The sequence below is a fragment of the Pan troglodytes genome, chromosome 6 (genome assembly GCF_028858775.2).
Source record: "Pan troglodytes isolate AG18354 chromosome 6, NHGRI_mPanTro3-v2.0_pri, whole genome shotgun sequence".
In the NCBI taxonomy this organism is placed as follows: domain Eukaryota; kingdom Metazoa; phylum Chordata; class Mammalia; order Primates; family Hominidae; genus Pan; species Pan troglodytes.
The window spans coordinates 98,157,071-98,179,153 of NC_072404.2; the positions used below are offsets into that span (position 1 = coordinate 98,157,071).

General features: G+C 35.4%; 2 protein-coding genes across 3 annotated transcripts in view; one reads left to right on the plus strand and one right to left on the minus strand.

Annotated features, from left to right (window-relative positions):
* ZNF804B (zinc finger protein 804B) overlaps positions 1–22,083 on the plus strand; it is a 581,991-nt gene that overhangs the window by 21,989 nt on the left and 537,919 nt on the right. The window contains exon 1 of one of the 2 annotated variants that reach the window (XM_054655927.2): positions 20,464–20,599. The exons of the other annotated variant lie outside the window; for it this stretch is intronic. Within the exon in view, the coding sequence (XP_054511902.2) occupies positions 20,558–20,599 (42 nt within the window). The 5' untranslated portion in view covers positions 20,464–20,557. Of the gene's footprint in view, positions 1–20,463; positions 20,600–22,083 lie in introns of those variants that run through there. 2 annotated transcript variants of the gene reach the window in all.
* On the minus strand, positions 12,210–13,837 carry TEX47 (testis expressed 47). Its single transcript, XM_001164722.8, has 2 exons — positions 13,740–13,837; positions 12,210–13,149 (listed from the first exon to the last, which is right to left on the minus strand). Exon 2 carries the CDS (start codon positions 13,043–13,045, stop codon positions 12,284–12,286), a length of 762 nt encoding a protein of 253 aa, XP_001164722.2. The 5' UTR covers positions 13,046–13,149; positions 13,740–13,837; the 3' UTR covers positions 12,210–12,283.

Below are 22,083 nucleotides of genomic sequence, written 5' to 3' on the forward strand. Positions count from 1 at the left end.
ATTGATTGAGAGGACTCAGGGGTAGAAAATGTCTCCAGGCCTTGGCCAAGATGGGAAAGGAAATTGGGAGCTGAGGTGACTCATTGTTTATAGTCTATTTCCAAATATCTCATCTCTGCTTCTTACTTTAGTTTCATAATTTGCTGCCTTACAAAAGGGCTTTCTACACCAATTTGTAAGTAGTGACTATTCCAGCTTTTGTGTGCGTGCATGTCTGTGTGTGTGTGTGTGTGTGTGTGTGTGTTGTGTAATAGGGCAAGAGAGGAGAGAAAAAGAGATTGGGTTGAGGGGAGAGGGTGACAGGGTCACACATCTGTATCTCACTCAGGGAACTATGGAAAGATACACTTTGAGAAAAGTCCATGGGCAGCTCTATCAGAAGGAGATCAGAGGAGGGACAGGGAGGACATAATTAATAGAAATAATCTGCATTATTTATGCAAAGCCTTTCTTGTACAGCACTGTTAAACACTGATAGTTAACCCCCTGGTTCTTCCACTTGATTAGGAGCCATTTTATGAATCTTAATTGGTTTCTTTATTTCAATATAGTTATATATATACATATATGTATATACGTGCACATGTATTTATATACACTAATATCTCCACCTCTATATAATTATATTTCAAATATGCAAATGTATGTAATTTTATTTACACAGGCATTTTATTTCCATTAATTAACTAGGAGTCTCCTTCATCAAAGAGATATTTTGATGCTTCTCGTAGAAACACACAGTGGGAAAACATTGCCTTATTGTCATTTGTAAAGTAATTACTTATGTTTATGCAACCATCACTTGGTTAATATTAGCAGGGAGAACAAGGTAGTGTGAGAAATAAGAAATGGTGCTTCTGTGAGTAGAACTTGCTTAGCTATGGTTTTCCAGCTCCTCTGATATGGTACAGTATTCTGTGTAAATATCTTTAGCAGCAAGCATGGGTGAGTGGTCTTCCGAAGAATCATCGCACAAATAAGCATTTGTGTGCAAGAGGACTCTTGGGGGAAGCATCATACTTATTTCAACTTAATATTATGTGAGATCTCTAAACATTTCTTCAGTTACAGAATCACGGCACTTTTGGAAAAAGGCCAAACGTGCAAATGTCAAACTGATAATTACCTTCCCTTTATGTGGTAAAAGGAATATAGAAACTGTGGAAGTCATATCATTAAAAGGTAATATTGAGTACCTTCATAAAAATCATCCTGGTTAAAAATAATTCAAAACTTTGTCTCTTACAGTTTATTATTCAGCTCCCTCACCCCAATAAGTCAACCCACTAGGCACGTGGCTAAAGTGCCAGACTTATAAATACTTGAAGTTTTTGCATGTCGTTTGTGCTTTGTGAGATTGTAGAAAGTAACAGTAATATGTGGATTTTGGGAAAAATTCTATACCCAAAATAAGGCAGTAGAAGTGTAGTCCTGATTTCAAGGGGAGAATGAGAAAGATGGGGACTACATCTAGCTTCCGCACTCCTATTGATTAGTGCTGTGACTTTGGGCGCATCTCTACATGCTTCATTTTCCTCACTGAGACACTGGGCTGGAATAGACAGTATTAGAAGTTCCCTTAGTGTGACGTCTTCATACATAATATCTTAGAAGTATGATAGTCATATTTCTTAAAAAATAGTACATTTTGAAAAGAGATGCTGATCATTGTCGAAGGTGAGTGATGGGTAAATAGGTTTGTTATACTACTGTCTTCACTTTTGTGAATAAAAATGTTCAGAGAAACAGGGAAAGAGAAACATAGCTGCAGAGAATCGTTACAATAATACGGGAATGGTAAAAGAGTAGATTGAACTTCCTTGCATCTTCCATCCTAAAAAACATGATATGTTAGTTTATTCTAAGAAGTTACTGCAACATAAAATGTGATATAAACAGTAGAACATAGTAGGAAATGGGAACAGAGAAGTCGGAAAAATTTCCAAGGCCCCTTGGGTCATTTTGGTTGAAATGCTTTATCATTTTGTTATGAATGTCATATAAGACATATTCATAGTCAAGTTTAATGAATATACATTTAATGAATATACATTACAAGTTTCATGAATATAATTAATGAATATACATTACAGAGATAAATGTTTCATGAATTCACCATCATTTTGGATCATGCATTATTGCTCTTTAAAGTCATTCGTTTGGAAAAGTGAGATTTGATTATAATTTGTGACTTGCTAGCATGCCCTAACTGGGCAAAAAAAGAAGTGACCTGGATAAGGGCCAAATTTCAGAGCAAAATTTATAAATACAATGTGGCTGATCCATAAAGTATATAGAACACAGGAGACAATCTGCAATTAACTGTAAAAGTTTGTCCATGGAAATGGCAGTGTATTAACCCAAGGCTTGAGCTGTAACATTAGAGCTTGCACATATTCTAAACTCACTTTCTGCACAGCTTGGTTTCTTCTAGAGATTAGTGCAATTATTTATCTAAACAAATGTTTATTAAGAAGACAACATGCTGTTCCTGAGCTGTGCACATAGTCACTCGGGGACCTTTAAAGTCCAGGATTATTATACACTGCCATTCAAAACTGGATAGAGCCCTTTTACCCTGGGGCCACAATTGGACATTGAATCTCACGTGAAAGGACAGAACCAACCTCACTGGAAACCAGAATAAAGAGGTGATCTTCCTTTTACCAAAAACTTTAGAATCCTAAAATGACCTTTATATTTTTAAATATACTCCGCACATTCACTGCCAACGGCCAAGCTTTTGGAAATACTGTCTATACTTGTTTCCTCACCAGACTCTCGCTCCTCAACCCACCAAATCCTGCTTCTGCCTCTGCCACTTTGCATAGGTCACCCTCTCCAAGTCACCAGTGACCTTCTTGTTATTAAACTTACTTTTACATTTCTTTGTTACTTGACTTTGAGGCAGAAATTGATGTTGTTGAGTATTCTCCTCTTTAGGGAATGTTCTTTTCTTTCTCTGCTTTTCTTTTTCTGCTTCTTGGCAATTTAAATTATGTTATCTTAGATTTCTTTGTAGATGGCTCTTTATAGTTTCCATAGGCATTTCTCAAGATTTAGAATGAAGCTTTCTTCTCTGCTTATTCTATATATTTGTGTGGGTAATAGATAGCACCATTCCTGAAGTCTCAGTCATTATCCAGAAATTGATTTACAAATCTTCATGTTCTTGTCAGATCTACCTATGAGCTTTGAGGAAATACATCAAACTCTGTATTGGATAGTATAACGTTGGTGATTCTCAGACATCTCAAATTCGGCATGTTCAAAACGACAAACCTCATCTCACTCCCTGTGAAACCCAAACTGTTGCTCCTCCAGTATTCTTGATCTTAGGGAATGGCATCTTCACCTGCCTGGTACTTCATCCTAGACTCTTTCCTCTTCTTAACATTCTATTTTCAGACAAATACCAAGATATTGGACACATCTCTTGATTCTTTCCACCTCTTTCTATTCAGTAAAGGACACTATAGGAGTCTGTTTTTGTACAGACTTCTATTATCTCTTTCCTAGATTGTTGTAATAGCCTCTTCTCTTAAGTTGTATCTATACAGTCTCGTTACCTAGTTCTCATCCGATCTGGTTCCCACAATTCAGAGTGGTCCTTCTATAATGCATAACTAACCATAGTATTTCTCTCATAAAAATAAAACTGCTTTCCATTTCTATTAAGATAAGGTCATGATACTTCTTTATTCTGCTTTAAATGTTTGCATAATGTGGCCCCATACCTTGCTATCCAGCCTCATCTCTTATGACTCCCCTTTGTACTTGAGGCCCTGCCTTGTAGAAATTCTTTCAGTTCTCCCAACACAGTATGCATCTTCTTGCCTTCAGATTTTAGAATATCCCTCTGCTAGAATACATACATATATAGATAAGTACATAAAATCTCCTCTGCCAGGAACATTCCCCTCCTACTCCTTGACTTTTAATTGGCTTACTTCTATTTAACTTTCAGAAATCCCTGTGTCTTTGTTCTCTTAGAGGCATTCCCGATCCTCTAAATTAGGTGAAGTTAGGAAACCATTGTAACTTGTATATCCAGGATGACAACACTTACTATAATTGTTTAATTTCCTTTTATATGTCTGGGGTGAAGGGAGAAAGATCCTGCATGCTCTCTAAGGTAGAAATTATGCTTATTTTGCTTATGATTGTACCCCTGCTGATGCTTGGCAAAGTGCCTGACACTGTTTTTCAGCTCATCCTTGCTGAGTAACTAAATGCAGAGAGAAAATAAAATGTAATATTTGTCATATACTCCCAGTACCATTTGAGAGAAATAGTGGGCAAGCTATTTCAATATAGTACCAAAGGACACCTTGGCACCTAAATTTTAATTGCAAATAGAGTAGATGCTATACCAGTGAATTTGGGGAGAGCTATAGACAGCCCTTTATGTGTTTGTGTCTTCCATAGTCCCTAGGATATGACTCTGCATATAATGGGCAATCAATAAATAATTCTTGGATTAATGTTTGAATGACTTTTATTTGACTAAAGGAAGAAATTAAGCTCAATAAGCACTGCTGATTTTTTTTCTCTTTACTGAATGCAGATATAAGATTAAGGGGAGATATAGGAGATTTCAGGCTAAGAATAATCTTTGGGCTAATTCCTCTTTTAGCTTAATTTATTTTAATTTATCAAACTGCTTTTATTCTGTTTTTCTTTCCTAGGAGTTCCTCACTTATATCAGAAAATACCGTTAGTACCTAGCTATTTCAACAAAGAATAAGATTTAATATAATTTATATGACCTACACCTCATCTAAAGATAGCAATACTGGAGATATCCAACCAGGAAGGAGCAATTTTTGCTTGATAGTTCCAACAAAAATTGTTTGATTTCCATTTCAATAATGAAAATATTGATAATGGCCTGTTTATGAGATTGCATAACACTTTTGATAAAAGTAAAATTAACCTTATGGAATAATTCTTACAGATATTTTAAATGATTCCTTTTTGTGATAAGACACTAAATATACAAATGAAAAAAGGCCATGGCAATTGTTTACAAGTTGCTGGCAGGAAGATGAGTGTGCACACAAACATGGCAGCAGAATTTCTAGAATGTGGTTGAGTACCATGTACAGTGAGGACAGAAAAAAGTTCCTTGAGTTTGCCAGTCTTCACAGAGGACATAATTTGATTGCTAAGCAGAATTTTGCTAAGAGAAGTGAGGAAGGGTGATAGAAGCAAAGAGCATGGAAAAATTAGGGAACTGTCAGAGAACAAAGTGTGAGAAAAGACTATGAGAAAGGAGAAAGAGACAAGAGAAAACCATAAGGTGAATCTGGGTAGCAAAGTAAGCACAGATCAGAGAATCAAGGCTTTGCAGATTATTTCTTATAGAATTTTGCTTTTTATCCTGAAGGTGAAATGGAATCCATTGAATAATTTTGATCAGGGGAATAATATTTATTGAGTGCTGACTATACTCAAATTACTGTGAATTTACCTGTTAACCAAATAGTGAACTCTGTGAGTAAGTGTTTATGCACACTTCTTTAAAGACGTTCCTTCTCATTGAGTTTAAAGGCCTTATTACTAGGAGTTTACATATATATGTGACAGATGAATCTGAGAATATTACTTAAAAGATGAGGTTTGCACAGTTTTGTTGCAGTGAATTTAACTGTTTCAAACTGTGAATTCTGTAATGAAGTGTTTAAACGTTCTTCAAAGATGTCACCATATGATGGGATCTTTACACCATTGTTTTATGGGTTAACACCAATAACTAATCGTAAAATACAGATCCTGTTATCACTCTCATTGTGCAGATGAGGAAACTGAGGTACAGAAAGGTAAAGAAACAAATTACACTTCTAAAAAGTTGTAGAACCCGGTTTCAGTTCAGTAATTTGACACCAGAGTGGCTCTCTTGATTAAACCTTCTGCTATACTGTCTTTATGTTTGATAGAAACATGACATAACTGAGAAGAGAGAGTAGGAAGAAGAAATTGGAGTGAGGAAAATGCCTAAGCAGGGCACAGAAACAAGATCAGACAATGGGAACACTGTGGAAAACAGATGAGGATTGGATTGATTGGCTGTCAATCATAAAAAGAAAGAAAGGAATCTAGGATAATTTTTGAATTTCTGACTTAGCAGCCATTTGGAGAGTGGTTCATTTTATAGCAACAAAGAGGGCATAGGGAGGGGTAGGTTGAAGGAATAGTGGCGGCAGGGAATGATGCATTCATCTAGTGCATGTGGAGGTGCAGATGCCTGTGGGGTTCCAGTGGGACTTCTTGAGAAGGCCCTGCATGAGGACTGGAGGCCAGGTGGAATTTGGTGTAGTAGTGAAGAAAACGTGTAGAATTAAATCCAGAACCCCTAATCATGGCAACAAGGCCCTACATAGTGTAACCCTGGCCACTCTCACCAACCTCACTCCCCTCTTGCTTCCAGTACTCTGGTCTCTCTGGTATTCCTTCTGCCCTTCAACACACCAAGCTTGCTCCTCCCCCAGAGCCTTTACACTTGTTGTTCTGTCACATAGAATGTTCTGACCGTTACCACCCTACCTCTTTTCATTCAGATCTCAGTTTGAGAAGGCTTCACTGACCACCGAATGTAAACCAGACCCCTTAGTTACTGTCAACATTATGACTTTTTTCATAGCACATGAAACCATCTTAAGTCATTTTCTCTATTTGTTTATTTGTTTTTTGTTTCCTCTTCCAGAGTATATGCTCACTGGAAACACTGGCCTTGTCTTTTTGACCATTGTATCTTCAGGGTGTAGGCAGGAATGCAAACAACATAGTTGTATAACACATATTTGTTAAATGAATTAATGAAGATACAAATATGTATTTGAAGTCATTATCTCTTAGATGGGAGTTGAGGTCATGGCATTAATTAGAATGAATTAGAGAAGTGTGCAACTAGAGTGATCAGGGAAAGAGAAGAATGCCTTGACAACACTATTATTCTCTTCATATCCTCTTTAAGAATAAATGGTAATCTTTTCAACTGAAATTACAGGTGAACTAATTCTATAAATATTCACATTCAGTTAAAAATGGTTTCTTTTTCATTTGAAATTTATATCTACTTATGCTTAAAGAAAATATATTTGGTCTAAATTGTATGGAAAATCTCTTTTACGTTTCTGCCTATATAGAAACATACTAGCAAAAGTATTTTAATAAATCCGAAGTCCAACCATTGTTAGAAATTAACAACTAAACAAATAACCAAAATAAAATGTATCAAACTTGGTCTTTCAAAAATATAAGAAAACACAGAAATGATAATAAGAACTAGTTTTTTTATACAGCAACTCAACATGAGGCCTGCTAATATAAAATTTTTCTCAGATATTATAAACTGTCCATACCAATAAAAAGTTCTAAACTAATGAGAGAAAGTGAGTAGACAGGCATAATTTGCTTAAAGTTACTTGCTTGTAGAGGAATAAAGGTCTGCATAATTAATGTGGTGAAGTTAATAATCACAAGACCCTAAATGGGAGAATACTGTTATCTTGCTTTTATTGTTACTGTTGTTACACTGTTATACCAGTATACTGTTACATTTCCTTTTACCATTGGCAAAACACCTTAATGTCTTTAGGTCTCAGAATCTTTATCTGTGGAATAAGAGGAGTCAAACAGATATTTGAAAGGTACTTTTTGGGTTCTCTCTGTATGCTCTTAAAATCTATGCACTGTTTTTACTACATACATCCTGTCCACAGGTAATCAGGAAATTTAAGTAACTGACCACAAGGGGGAGAACTTTAATTCTGCATTAAATTATTTAATACAATATGAAATGATTTGAAAGTACTTGGCTATGTGAGGTTGGTGATAGGCTGCTTCATTTCCACTTCCTTGTGGAAGTTGGGGCTTTCTACTGATAGCGATAGGTTTAACTTAATTGAAATGTGGTTTTGTGTTTGTAGAGTTATGATACAGTCACTGGATGTCAAATTCTATTTGTATTAAGCAATAATGCTCCATGAAGGGATCCAGATGCCTTTTTTATTAAATTTATGATAGTAGAATGTTAGAATTCACCCTGGAAGAGTTTTTCCTTTCAAGTAATATTATTTAAGTTATTCTGCAAGAAATCTATTACCTTCTTGAATGTCAACTCTGAAACAAGCATAGGATTATCAATGGGGCAGTCTGTACTCAAGTATTCATATAAAAAGAAAAGAATTAGAATGGTGCTGGCTACATCATTTGAATGTTATGTGATCATTGGCTTTATATATATGTTTGCTGTTATATGAATATTAAATATTATATGTTCACACTGTTAAATATTCATTTTTCTGTGGGTTAAGTTATGTAATCTTATTTAAAATTTTATTTTAAGGCAACTATAGCTTTCTTTATTTTTAAAATATTTTATTTGAAGTTCCGGGTACATGTGCAGGACGTGCAGATTTTTTACGTAGGTAAATGTATGCCATGGTGGTTTGCTGCACCTGTCTTCCCATCCCTTAGGTATCAAGCCCCACGTGCATTAGCTATTTACCCTGATGCTCTCCCTCCCCTTGCACCCCTGACAGGCCCCAGTGGGTGTTGTTTCCCTCCTTGTGACTATGTGTTCTCAATGTTCAGCTCCCATTTATAAGTGAGAACATGAGGTATTTGGTTTTCTGTTCCTGCATTAGTCTGCTAAGGATAATGCCCTCCCTTCTCCATCCATGTCCCTGCAAAGGACATGATCTTGTTCCTTTTTCTGTATAGTATATATTCATAGTATTCCATATCACATATCACATATACATATATCACATTTTCTTTATCCAGTCTATCACTGATGGGCATTTGAGTTGATTCCATGTCTTTGCTATTGTGAATAGGGCTGCAATGAACATATGCGTCCATGTATCTTCATTCTATTATAACTTTCATTGAGTTAAGAATTACCTTATCAGTCATACTAAGGCTTAAAAGTTCACATTTTTGGATTTCATTAAGCTAAATTTGTAAGGTATAAATGTAAGATTTCTGGATTTTATCAAATGTACCCAAACATACATAGCTAAATGAGTCCAATTTAAAGACATTATATCAGTGACCTATATAAGTATCTCAATAACTCATTTGTTACTGAAAACAATTTGTACTTCCCCTTAGAAGCATTGTCACGCTCTTTTTAATATGTTCAGTGACAGCAGATCTGTCTTTGAGAGTGAGTATAAATTAAAACAAATTCTATCAATGGAGATCAAATCTTAAAGTTACTAATTAAGTTGGAGTATAACAATAATTTGGAGATCAAAAATTAGATATAATTAAAATATTTAAGCTCCCTTTGATTTATAAACCTCCTTTATTCAACTGCCAAAGGGTCCCAAAATGTTTTCAGCAATGGTGTTGCTACCTGGACAAATATAAATCTTCCTGAAGTGACTCCTATACGGGGTAAATTTATTTGAATACATTCATTCTGATGTGTTCACAAAAATGAACAAATAACTAAATAACTGAAATTGTTTCTAGTCACACTGTGTTTATTTTCCAGTTATTTTCATAGTGAGCCTTCATGAATTCTTTAAAATTACGATATACTAAGTAAATCAGCAATTTCATCATTGAGAGATATTCTATAACTTCTTCCAAAAATGATTAAGATTGTTAACAATTCTCTTTTTGGCTTAGTGAATTAGGTTTCTATTGGTATTCTCACACCAAAAAGTATTATAGACCCATAAAAAATCTATGCCAGGCAGTGTGTTGAATATACCTCTTATTGCTACTTGTACATCCAGTGACTAGCACGGTGATTGGCCTACTAGTACATTTTTACCAGTAGCTATCCCATAAATTTTGGTACATAAATTAATGAATAATAAGTGATACAAAGAGCTTATATACATATATATCATTTTTCCCATTACATATGTATTATTTTTCCACAGTGCTGCATAATCATTCACCCAAACCTTAGTGGTTAAATAAACAATAATCACTAATGTTCACAGAACTCCGATTTGGGCAGGACTCAGTGGAAACAGCTCATTTCTTCTCCACACAATGTCAACTGAGCTGGCTTCCCAGGTTTACTGGAAGCCTGGGGTCTGGGGTCACCTGAAGTCTCACTCACTCACATGTCTAGTGGATGATAGGGGCTGTTGGCTGCGACCTTAGCTGGGGATGTTGTCTGAAATTGCTGGATTGCTCACAGCATAGTGTTTGAATTCCAGGAGCTAGCATTCAAGTGAGCAAGGCAAAGTGCACATTTTTATGACCTAGCCTTCGAGATCACACGGAATAACTTCTTTTGTATTTTATCGGTTAAGGCAGTCACAGAAGAGGTCTGCCTGCATTCAAGGGGAGAGAGTTAGAAGCCACTACACAATAGGAGGAATATCAAGCTCATGTTGTAAGAAAGGCATGTGGGATTGGATATATTGCAGTAACCATTTCTGGAAAATACAATATGCCATATTTTCTGATTTATAAATATATAATTTTTATCCAAAACTCAAACTTCTATTCACTAGATAACTTTAGAAAATAATATTCCCAAACAAAATTCACCCTGCTAAAGGAATTCTATCTGATCCAATAAACATTTATTATCCATTATTCTCTTACATATGCTCGTCTTCTCTCCCAAACCACTTTCACATTCATGCTAATTCTGGACCAAGGATTGTATCTTTGTTGAACGTTTTCTCTATTCCTTTTTTGCTGGGAAAATATTTACTTACGTTTCCAGTCAGTTTATCACTAATCATTTACTATTGACGTGCCCCTGAGTCTTTTTCACAGTTCAAAGAATAGACAGCATAATGCTGTTTAATATTAGGTGTTTTTTTCTAAATCGATATAAATTTTGAAAGTTATATACTCTTTCTTAGCTAGAAGAATTCTCATTTCATCTTAAACATTTTTTTCTGTTACTAACTTGAAAGAAACTTCAGTTAAAACTGAAAAATACCATTCTAATTAATGAAGTATTACAAAATTTGGAAAATAGAATAGTCTTTCCTAAAATCTGATTCTGTTATGTAACAATGATGCATATCATTTTTGTTTATTATATACATTTTGTTTGTTACATACAATTTGGTCAGTATTTTCATATGCAGAACAAAATTTTCCTCAAATGAAAAATTGAGGTGCATGCTGAGATTGGTTTGTCCTCAAAGAAGCTAAAAATGAAAAAAAAAAAAAAAAACTATAATGATAAGTATTTTCTCCATTAACTCCAAAGTTGGTTTCGTAAGATATTTTGGTGATTTGGGACAAATATCACTGCAGTTTTCAAAATATTGATGTCAATTAATTGTTTAAACAAGCTAAAAACTTTTAAACAATGCAAAAAATATTCATCTGGATAAAAGAGGGGATCAACTTGAAATTGGTCACATAGAAATTATATATAATTAGTTGCTTTCTAGAAAGTGAATTGAGAAAATAACCAGATTGTTTATTTTACATAAAATCATTTAGAAGTAAGTTTTAATAGTGGGCAGATAATGTTTTCTGTGTACCCTGCCATATTCCTCAGTGCCTGGCAAATGTTTGTAACATAGAGGGATGTTCAATAAATGAAGTTGCATGGAGTAGCACAATGCCACCTGATAATGTATTTTCATTTCATTCCAAATAGCTATTGTTTTCTGTAGCTTTATAATGGTCTCAATATTCTTGATTATATAGGCCAGAATATGTGGGCTTTGGAAATATTTTCAATAATTAGATTTTGTTTTCTGAATGCAGGAATTATACAGTGATTATTCCTTTACTTGTGCTCTCAAAGCCCTTCCTATATACTGCTACTATAATGATATATTATATTACATTATATGTCATATCATAACTACTTCTACATGTACTTGCCTCTAACCTGAGGTTGCAAGCAACTCAAGGGTGGGATTTTTCTTCTCGATTTTGTACCCTCAGAACACTGTACTTCTGCTATGTAGTAGTGACTGTTTATTAACTCTTGAGGGATTGGATGATAATCTGAATTCCGTTTGTCTTTTTTCAGCCATACTTTTTTTTGAAAAGTGTCAATTCATGAAAATGATGTTAATATTTGAGAGCTTATGATAAACTTATTAAACCCATCTACCTAGTAAAATAATGTATTGAACTTAATACCACAACGAATAGATACATTTTAAAGTTTAGCTCTACATACTCTGTAAAGATTAATATATTACCTCTGTGTATATTGCAATGTTCTGTTTCTTTTAAAAGAGACCAGTAACTTTAAAAATGTTTTCTTTTTTATTTAAGTAGCACAAACTCCTTAAGAGACATGGGCACATTATCCCTCTCAATCCTAGAAACGTGAAGGAGCAGGCCATACCACCTCAGAATCCAGAGTGATGTGTATGGGTCTATCATACATGTTTATAAATGTTGCCGGGTCCATGAATTCTTCAGATTTGCACAAGTACTTTATGATTTGTTCTGGGAGGAGTAGGTCAGGTGCAACTTGGTGTAAGTTATCGCCTGGTCCTTTAGTGCCTACTTTCATAGTCTTGCAAAGGTAGAGTGACAGTTTATGAGTTTGTGTGAGAAAATCTGTGATGACCTCTTTTAGGGACTGTGACTGTGTCACATCGTCGAGATACATAACTGGAACTTTTATCACTGAAACATGCCATTGCATAAAAAGCCTCATTGGAATGTTATGAGAAATGACTATAATTTTCATTTGTTGAATAAAAAATACTGTTTCATCTTTGTCATGGCCAATATAATCTAAAAGAACTTGGTAGAGAGTGTCGCTGGAGGACTCGAGGATATGCAGAATGGAAGTGGGATAGATGAGCAGCAATCCTGTCACTGCTTCTCCTAGGTGATGTTTCAAAACTGACTGAAACATTTGTTCATAGTAGTCAGCAACATCTTTTCTTTCTACATTTGCTTGTATCTTGGCCACTAGAAACATCCTATGAAGAAGGAATTTCTTTAGGTGTAGTCGTTGTTTCTCTTCTTGAAAGTGCAGGTAATTGCTACGTGGGACTTGGAGAAAAAGAAGAGGTTCCAGTGGCAAAGGCCTTTTGCTGCCCTTCTGGTTATGGACCGAAAAGGACATGAGGAGTCTTATTTATTTTTCCAGATGATTCCAGTTTTTAGCTTATCATAATATTTATGCTGCCAGGGTACCTCTTTACTGATGAACTCGTGTTTTTATTTCTTCTGACAAAAAAAAAGAGTAAATCACAGTTTGTCAAATGTTACTAAATAGTAAAATCCCAATCTTTTGCCAGTTTTATCAGGAAACAATGTATTTGAAATGAAAGACAATGTTAAAACAATACTCAAACTATAGACTTTTTAAAAAGTTTACAACGAAAGAGTTAAATCATATCCTAGGAAAAAACTTTGTAAATGTCGTGTAATGGTGATTACAGATTGTCCTTTATAAGCCAAATTTTTTAAAAATGGTATTTTATGGTAATTCTTCCAGTTTCTTTTACAAATCTAACTGATCTATAACTTTTAAAAAAAATCCAAGGCTTTTAAAGTCCTAATTAGCTTATGTAACCTTTAGTCATGTCACTAATAGTCAATAATGTTCCTTGAATAATAACAGTAAACATTTCAAGGGAAAAGTTTTGGTTCTTTGTTTTTTCTCCTATCGACGAATCTCAGAAATGATTCATTTCTCCCCCCTTTATTTGTTTTCTTGTTGTTTTTGTTGTTGTAAGGGCTACATGAAAGTATTCTGCTACTTTAACTTACTCTGCTTACAAATCTCCTCAATTTTTTTTTCCAGGTCAACTTACCATTTTTCTTTTTTTTCCTGTGCTTCTGTCACGTACCTGTCCTCGAGGCCCTACTTGTCCTCCATCAGGCTCCCAACTGCCAGTCCTCTGGTGTTCTCAGCTGTCCTGTGTTCTGCCTTCCCTCGGGCATACGTGAGTCAGAATGTCAGCACCATTAAAGGACCAGAGCGCCAAGTTTCTTAATACGGGTATCTCGACAAACACTTCAAAGTCACTGCAGAGGAAGTGTGAATGGCTTATTCCTGAATGGTTTATTTTTAGTCAGGTGCATTTGTAAGTCAGACAGATGGTGAGAATCTGGACATCTTTTTCCTTTCTTTTTTTCCTTTTGATAAATAAAAAGTATGGTTGTAGAACTCCTCTGTTCTACTTAGACACTAACTAAAGACTTCAGGAACACATATCTGAATCTATGTAATGGTGAATATATGATGAGAAAGTTCTATAGTAAGATTTGGCTTACTTAACTTAATGTGATTTTAAGAGATGCACCTCTTAAAATTGTGTCTTAAGAGATGCATCTCTTAAAATTGCATCCACATGAGTTCTAAACAGTAATTTTAAAACAAGTTTAAAAAACGTTTATTCAATTTTTAACAATTAAACCTAAGAATAATTTTTTCCCTGAGTTCTGTATTATCCAAACTAATGATCTAATTTTAATGATAATACAATGATAAATTATCCAAGTAAATGAAGGCAGAGAGGTGACTTAATAATTAATTAATTGTGTAATACATAAAAATGGACTATTCTTCCTCATTGTGATTCACTTTATCACTCCCTGAAGCAATACAATCTTTCCGAAGATGTAAACCATGGTGCCAAACCATGTCATTGCCCAGTCTAGTTATTATCTCACTCTCATTCTTCTTACAGCTTTGTTGGAAGAAAGTGTCCATGTTGACCAGAGCCTTCATTATGGCCTTCTCTCCTCTCCTGGTTTCTATGATACTGCACTTTCTTGGATTTCTTTCTAAATCTCTGTATGAGGCCTTGCCCGGCAATACCTTCTCACATCCAACTCTGGAAAATACTGAGGCTCTGCGCTCATGATGTGGTTGGCTCTGTCGCTCTACTTCTTTGCCCAGTTAGCTCAGCACCATCTATATGTCTCTTTTGTGAGGGCAGGTAAGTGGTCCTTAAAGCCACTTTTGCCACTAGATTGCACGTTTGAAATTGGAAATTGATCATGGGGCTTTCCTTCTGAGCTTACCTGTGGACTAAAAATATTTTTCAATCTGAGGCTCAAGGTAGACACAACTAGTTAATTGGGGTTGAGAAAGAAGAAAAAACTGAGCTCCCATTCTAGATTATTTTTGCACAGAAAATTCTCAAATTATTATCTCCAGTCACTTATTCACAACTCTTCTCTCCTTGGATGTAACTCTGTCTTTTCAAATTTAAAATGAAAACATTTAAACAATTATTTTCCTTATTAAACATGTTTCCCTTTACAAATACCCCACTTGTGTCTAAATTAACATGTTTTTTCCTCTCAGTTCCCAGGCCAAAATCCTTGGTATTATTTGTTCATGTTTCATCCAAGTTATATACTCCAACTCTATTCTTTTTACTAAGTCTTTTTACTCACTTTAATATGCCTTAAGGGTTCTTGATTTACACTACCTCTTTCATAGTCCTACTTCTTTATTTGGATTATAATAAGGGTCTCTACCCACAGTATTTCTAGATTTCTCCACCCCACAAATTCAGCTAAGAGTGTGAAACCATAAGCCCTTAGATACATCTACTTTATAAAGTTAAAAAGATTCTCATTTTACAAAGTCCTCCCTGCTTTCTTCCCCTCCATAGAATGCTGGGAGGCAAAGCCTCTGCCTTCACCACATCCAGAGTGACTTCTGGTATTTATTTCCAATTTCCAGTCATGGATTAAACCAGAGAGAACATGGGGACATGCAGTGGTGTGATTTCTTACCTAACACAGCTACTGATCAAAGTCAGCAGGAGAATTTATGCGGTACTGCTACCCAGGAGCCCCTTTTCAGTGCACAAACTCAAACTAGTCTTTTATACACAGGTGAGATTCTTCCTCTTCGTGAAACTGTTACTTACTGACAGCCCAATTTCTTCCCTAACATGGCCGAGAACTATCCCTCAAGATAAGGCTAACCCCAGGATGTACTGTTCCACCTCAACTTTCTGTTGACTTCATTTACATATTTTTATTATAATTATGTTCTCAAAATATAAAGAATTGCCACAGCAAATGAGAGTGATGTACTATCAAGTTTTGAACAAGATTGTTGTCAGATTCCCACTATCTTCTTGGATTCCCTGAATCTCAGAATAAATAATAAAAACGATTTCATAGTTCTGCTTGTTTTATCTTCTGGCTTTGCTCATTCTCCTCCAGGTCTAGTTTTTGTGCACTGCTTTTTCCAAATCTCTTTTTTAAGATTTCTATTTCCATGGGTATCAGAACCTTGATGGCTTCCCGCTTCTTCTAAATCATAGCTCCCCACTCTGATCAATACTTCCAACACAATATCTCTCTGATAATCACATGTGTCTTTCTACCTTTTACTCCTATCAAAAGAAGCTTAGTGGTCATCTTTTCTCACCATGTGTGCTTTTTGTTTTCCTTTTATTTCATATATCTAGATTCCTCCAATATAAACCTAATAGAAGAATGATATTTCATCATGATAAACATATAAACTCTTTAGAAAATCAACTAAGCTCTCCTTTCTTCAAAAGAGTGATAATATCTTAACAAAGCCTAATTGTTGTTATCTTGAAAAACATATGAACTATCATTTCTGTAAGTCAAAAAAGGCAAGTAGAGACAATGTTGCATGGTTCAAACTAATACATTCAGAAGCAATAGTTTTTAATCTCCATGGATGGTTTGACATCTTTATTCCATTTTCCCAATGTAATTTTTCCATTTTCAAATTATTTTTTTGCTATTGGGTTGCTTCCTAAAAATTTTAGCTTCATTGTCACATGGCTATCTGAAAGGTTTAAAGGCAACTTGTTTTCTTATCATTCATCAATCACACTCTGAACTGTCAAGAGTAAGTTCTGACTAGATAGAAATAGAAGCAACATGCAATTCAGACAGTTTTTGATTCATTGTCATGTGTAATTAGAATTGTACACTCTCTGCTCAATGGACATTCAGCTTTAAGTGCCCAGGTGCCACAATCCTTATGTGCCATCTATTAAGGGCAAGTTATTTACCTTCAGATGGTGACTCAAGATAACTCTTCTATCTGTCTGTCTATGTATCTGGATAAAGAAGCATTTGTGTTATTCTACCCAGAGTGATCTGTTTAGAATAGCTATCCAAGTTCAAGTTCAAACAACTGATAAGTCACAGAACCTTAATAGAAGCTTAGGATGCCAAGTCTTCTTTCTTTCTTTCTTTCTTTTTTTTTTTTTTTGAGATGGAGTCTTGCTCTTTCGCCCAGGCTGGAGTGCAGTGGCCCGATCTCAGCTCACTGCAAGCTCCGCCTCCTGGGTTCACGCCATTCTCCTGCCTCAACCTCCCGAGTAGCTGGGACTACAGGCGCCCACCACCACGCCCGGCTAATTTTTTCTATTTTTAGTAGAGACGGGGTTTCACCGTGTTAGCTAGGATGGTCTCGATCTCCTGACCTCGTGATCCGCCCGCCTCGGCCTCCCAAAGTGCTGGGATTACAGGTGTGAGCCACCGCGCCCGGCCAAGTCTTCTTTCAATTATTCTACTTATCTACCTTTTTAATTCAACTTATCTGATGTTAATACATAGCATATACTTGTAACTCGTGTCAAACAGTACACCTTACTATTACTGATATACTTATGCCCTGGTTTCCTTTTTCAGAACCAAATGCTCCTGAATAACAAATTTATCATGTCCTTTTTGTTTTTGTAAGCCAGACAGAAAGGATTAAAACAATTAAATACCATTTATTATTTACCATGTGCCATGCACTAGACACTTTTACATACAGTAACTAAGCTACTTTTAACAGTAACCCTATATGATAGATAGAATCTTTTCTACAGTTTATATGGGAGGAAACCAAAATTTAGAGTAGTTAAGTATTTTGCACACAATTAAAATCTTCTCTCAGCAGCCTCCATATTCTGTCTACCTGGGTAAAGAGGAGGTAAATTATCTCCTATTTCTATCCGTGACCACAGTGTCATTCTTCCCCCTGTCTGTGAGATGATTCCTCTGGAAGTGAAGGATAGCTTATGGTTTGGATAAAGTAAATTTAAAGAAAAACTTCTACATTATACCTAGGTTTCAGCAACATTTATCTACTGTTATTATCTACTCACTTGTCTCAGATTTATTGATGCCTTTGGTGTGCCAGGTGATATCATTAGGCACTATAAGAAATGTAAGTCTGAAAAATACCTACTCCCTAATTTCAGGAGCTTAGAGTCAGGTACAGGTGACGAAATGTACATGAATCTGAGATGTTCTTGAGACAGAGCAGGGAAAAACAATAAATATCATGCAAATGATGTTTAGTGCTTTAGAAACACCAATTTAGAAAGGGTAACTCTGGAGTTTTCTTAGAAACGTTAGTGAAAGAGTTCTCATTTGAGCATGGCCTTCAGAGAAACAGGATTGAAGGACAGCCTCATGAATTGGTCTCACATTCATTCCTTTAAAATGTGAGGTTGTGCACTTACTAAACTTGATTTCCATCTGGAATACCAGGCTTTAAACTCTCACCTGTGCTCAGGTCCTAGAGAAACAAAACACTCTAAATCATTTCCTTTCACTTTATGTCTTTTATCAAAATGATCAGCCAAAGAGAACTAATCATCTAAATAAATGGCTTACAACTTGGGTACAGCCTTTCACTAAGAGCACATATAATAAGCTATTGAGTAGACAAAAAATATATTTGATTTAGCATAGCAAATCTGAGTGAGCTTAGTTATCAAATCACTAGGTATTTGAACATTTATTGAAAAAGATACTCCCCCTCCAAGAAAAAAAAAAAAACAAACTAGATTACTTTCTCTCACATTGACTCTCTTCACCAGTAGTATTACGGAACAGGGTTTGGTAATTACTTATCAAGGAGAGCGCAGGCTAGGAACATTTAGTTAATTGATTACAACATTTCACATAGTTTTCATCTATCTACTATTTGTAGAAAAATGTGCCAGGCTCTATGGAAATATTCTTGTGAATCAGATATTTTATCTGCACATGAAAAATTTAATTCTGTTAGTGGATCTTAAGATCCCCATGACTATGTTTAGTACAGGGCTGGATGGGCGTATACAAGAGTGCAAAGATATAAACAATGAACAATGAAAGCACAAAATTTGGAAACATTTAAATTTGGCTGGAAGAATGAGCATTTAAGCTGGGAATTAAAAAATAGATATGATTTGTGTGTGTGTGTGTGTGTGTGTGTGTGCTTAAAGCATAAACAGCAGAGGGCATATGTTAAAGATAGGAAGTGTGGCACACCATTAAGAAAATGGAAACAATCTGTTCTGGCTAAAGCACTAGTCCTCAAACCACAGAATCTGCAAATTTGTTAAACTGAAGATTCCTGGTCTCTAGGCCAAAAATGTCTAAGTTAGTAGGCTTAAAGTGAGACCCAAGAATTTGCATTTTTGACAAGTAATCTCCCAGTCTCTCTACATACCTCACTTTAAGAAAGAAGAGGCTAACTCACAGTGATTCAAACCCTGACTGTCTATTAGAATAATCTAGTGGAGAATTTTTTATTTTATTTTATTTTATTTTATTTCCATAGGTTTTTGGGGAACAGGTGGTATTTGGTTACATGAGTAAGTTCTTTAGTGGTGATTTGCAAGATTCTGGTGCGCCCACCCAGCACCCCAAAAGCCAGTTCCCAGTCTTACTTAATTAGTCTGGAATGGAACCCTGGTGTGTAGTTTGTTAAAACCTCTCCAGGTGATTTTAAATGTAGCCTGGAGCAGAACTGCTAGAGGGTGAGTGGTGGGAGGAGAGGGAAAAAAAAAAAAAAAAGTAACTTGGAAGCAGTTTGTGGAGGACTTCTATGCCACGCTCAGAAGTTTGAATTTTACTCCGTGGATAATAGAGAATCATGAGAATTTCCTGAGTGCCTGTAATTATAACTGTTCAGGAAGTTGCCCTGAAGTGCAGAGGAATTGGAGATGGGAAATACTAGAGGCACCCAGAGCCCTTTTAAGAACTCTGCAGTTGGCAAGTGATCCCTCTTATCTTCTGCCAGCTTAACAGTAAATTGTTTCAACTTTGCTGAAAACCAATTTGCAAATGTAAATCATAAGCTTAAAAATCTACTCTTTGACTAAGTAATGCCTCTTCTAGATCCCATGGTAAGTAAATAAAATTTTGAGTTTCAAGTTGAAGCTAAGTGAAGAAAAAATTTTAAAAAAGAAAATTACTGACAAACATTTGAAATATAAAGACAGTTTTTATAGAAAAAAAGAACTTTGAAAAAATGAATATATGTATTAATGAACAACTACTATGATGCCCTTGAAATTAATTTTGAAGAATATTTCAAGGGAGGAAAAACAGTCATTCACTGAAACGAATAGCATAATATGAAAAATTATAGATATTTAAAAATAAAATTTGGATCTGATATAGTTTGGCTGTGTGGCCCCACCCAAATCTCATTTCGAATTGTAATCTCCATGTGTTGAGGGAGGGATCTGGTGGGAGGTGATTGGATCTTGGGGCAGTTTCCCTCATGCTGCTCTGGTGATAGCGAGGGAATTCTCAGGAAATCTGATGGCTTTAAAAATGGCGGTATCTCCTGTGCTCGCTCCCTCCCGCCTCAAGTGAAGAAGCTCCTTGTTCCGCTTCACCTACTGCCATGACTGCAAGTTTCCTGAGACCTCCTCAATCATGCGAAACTGTGAGTCAATTAAACCTCTTTTGTTTATAAATTGCCCAGTCTCAGGTAGTATCTTTGTAACAGTGCGAAAGTGAACTAGTAATATCTTTCTTCAGGCACAACTTTTTTCTGTTTTGTTTTTAAATCAGTAAAAGAAACTGGGTCCTAGAAGCTACAGTGGTCTAAGCAGCAGCAAGTTTATGCATTCATTTTTGTTTTTGTTAAAATACGTTAAAATTGTCACACTGCTGGCACACCTCATTTGCATGAAATTCTGTACCACACTTACTAATTGTAGTAAAGTTTCCCCCTATCTCAGGGAAAAGAAAAAAAACTACTCTGGAATGTAATTTTCTCTGAGATCTAACCAAACTTTGTTAAGTGGATTGGGACAAGATTATAAATGATATGAAAAATAACATTTTGACATTTGTCCATCAAATTTAAGAAAATAATTTGCCTATATAATTTTTCGTAATTTTTTTAAAGATAATATATTCTACCCTCATGTGGTTCTCAGATTTAAACCATAATGAACAGGGAAAAAAAAAAAAAAGGGAAAGAATGCAACTGAGTGCTAAGGCAGAACATTGTGGCAGAAGAAATTAATGAAGGTGGAGTATATACTGAATATCAAGTGCAGAATTTCATAGGGCAAACAAGATAACTGTCTATATTTTTCACATATGCAGGCAAAGTGGATTTTGCAATTGCCAGTTACGTTAAATGCACTAAATAAAACTCCTAACATTGATACTATAAGGCACCCCCTTAAGTTTTCCAGTCTGCAACTGTGCATAATTTTAAAATGGTTTTTTGAAAAACATTTTAAGTTTAAATTGGATTCCCAACCTTATTTTTTAAAAGTCACAGAAACAAGAATAGAGAGAAATCTAGCCATGTTTTAATTGGTAGAATTTCGGACGGATATTTGTTTTGTATTTTTCAAGTGTGTCTATGTTATTATGTTCAGAAAAAAATAACATTAAAAAATAAGGCTATTGCAGTGGTTTGGTGAATGATGATACATGTGTTGCTTTGTTTGTAAGTCTAGGATAGTCTAGCCTGAGAGCCTGCTATTGAGTAGAACTTGTAGAATGATGGATCATGAACCAAATTGAACAAAGAGAAGCTTCACTCTGGGAAATCTGTACCTACCAACTAAGAGTCAAGATAGGAAAATATAAGGGTATAAGATAGGGAAATTACTAAGAAACAGTCCAGGAATTTTAGTCCAGACACCTTGCATACTACTGAGTAAAAGGTGAGTCTTTAAAGAATTTGCGCCAGTTGGATACAGTCTGAACTAAAGCAGTTGCTAAGACTGAAAATGTGCAAGCCATCACCAAGGTAGACAAGACCTGATTCACTGGATATGGGAGGTTAGGAATGCAAGGATTTAGAGATGACACTGAAGGTTTGAATATCAGTCACTGGGAGGACTAACATTTTTTCTTTAAATAAATATGGAAGATACAGGAGGATGCCCAGATTTGGGAAGAAAA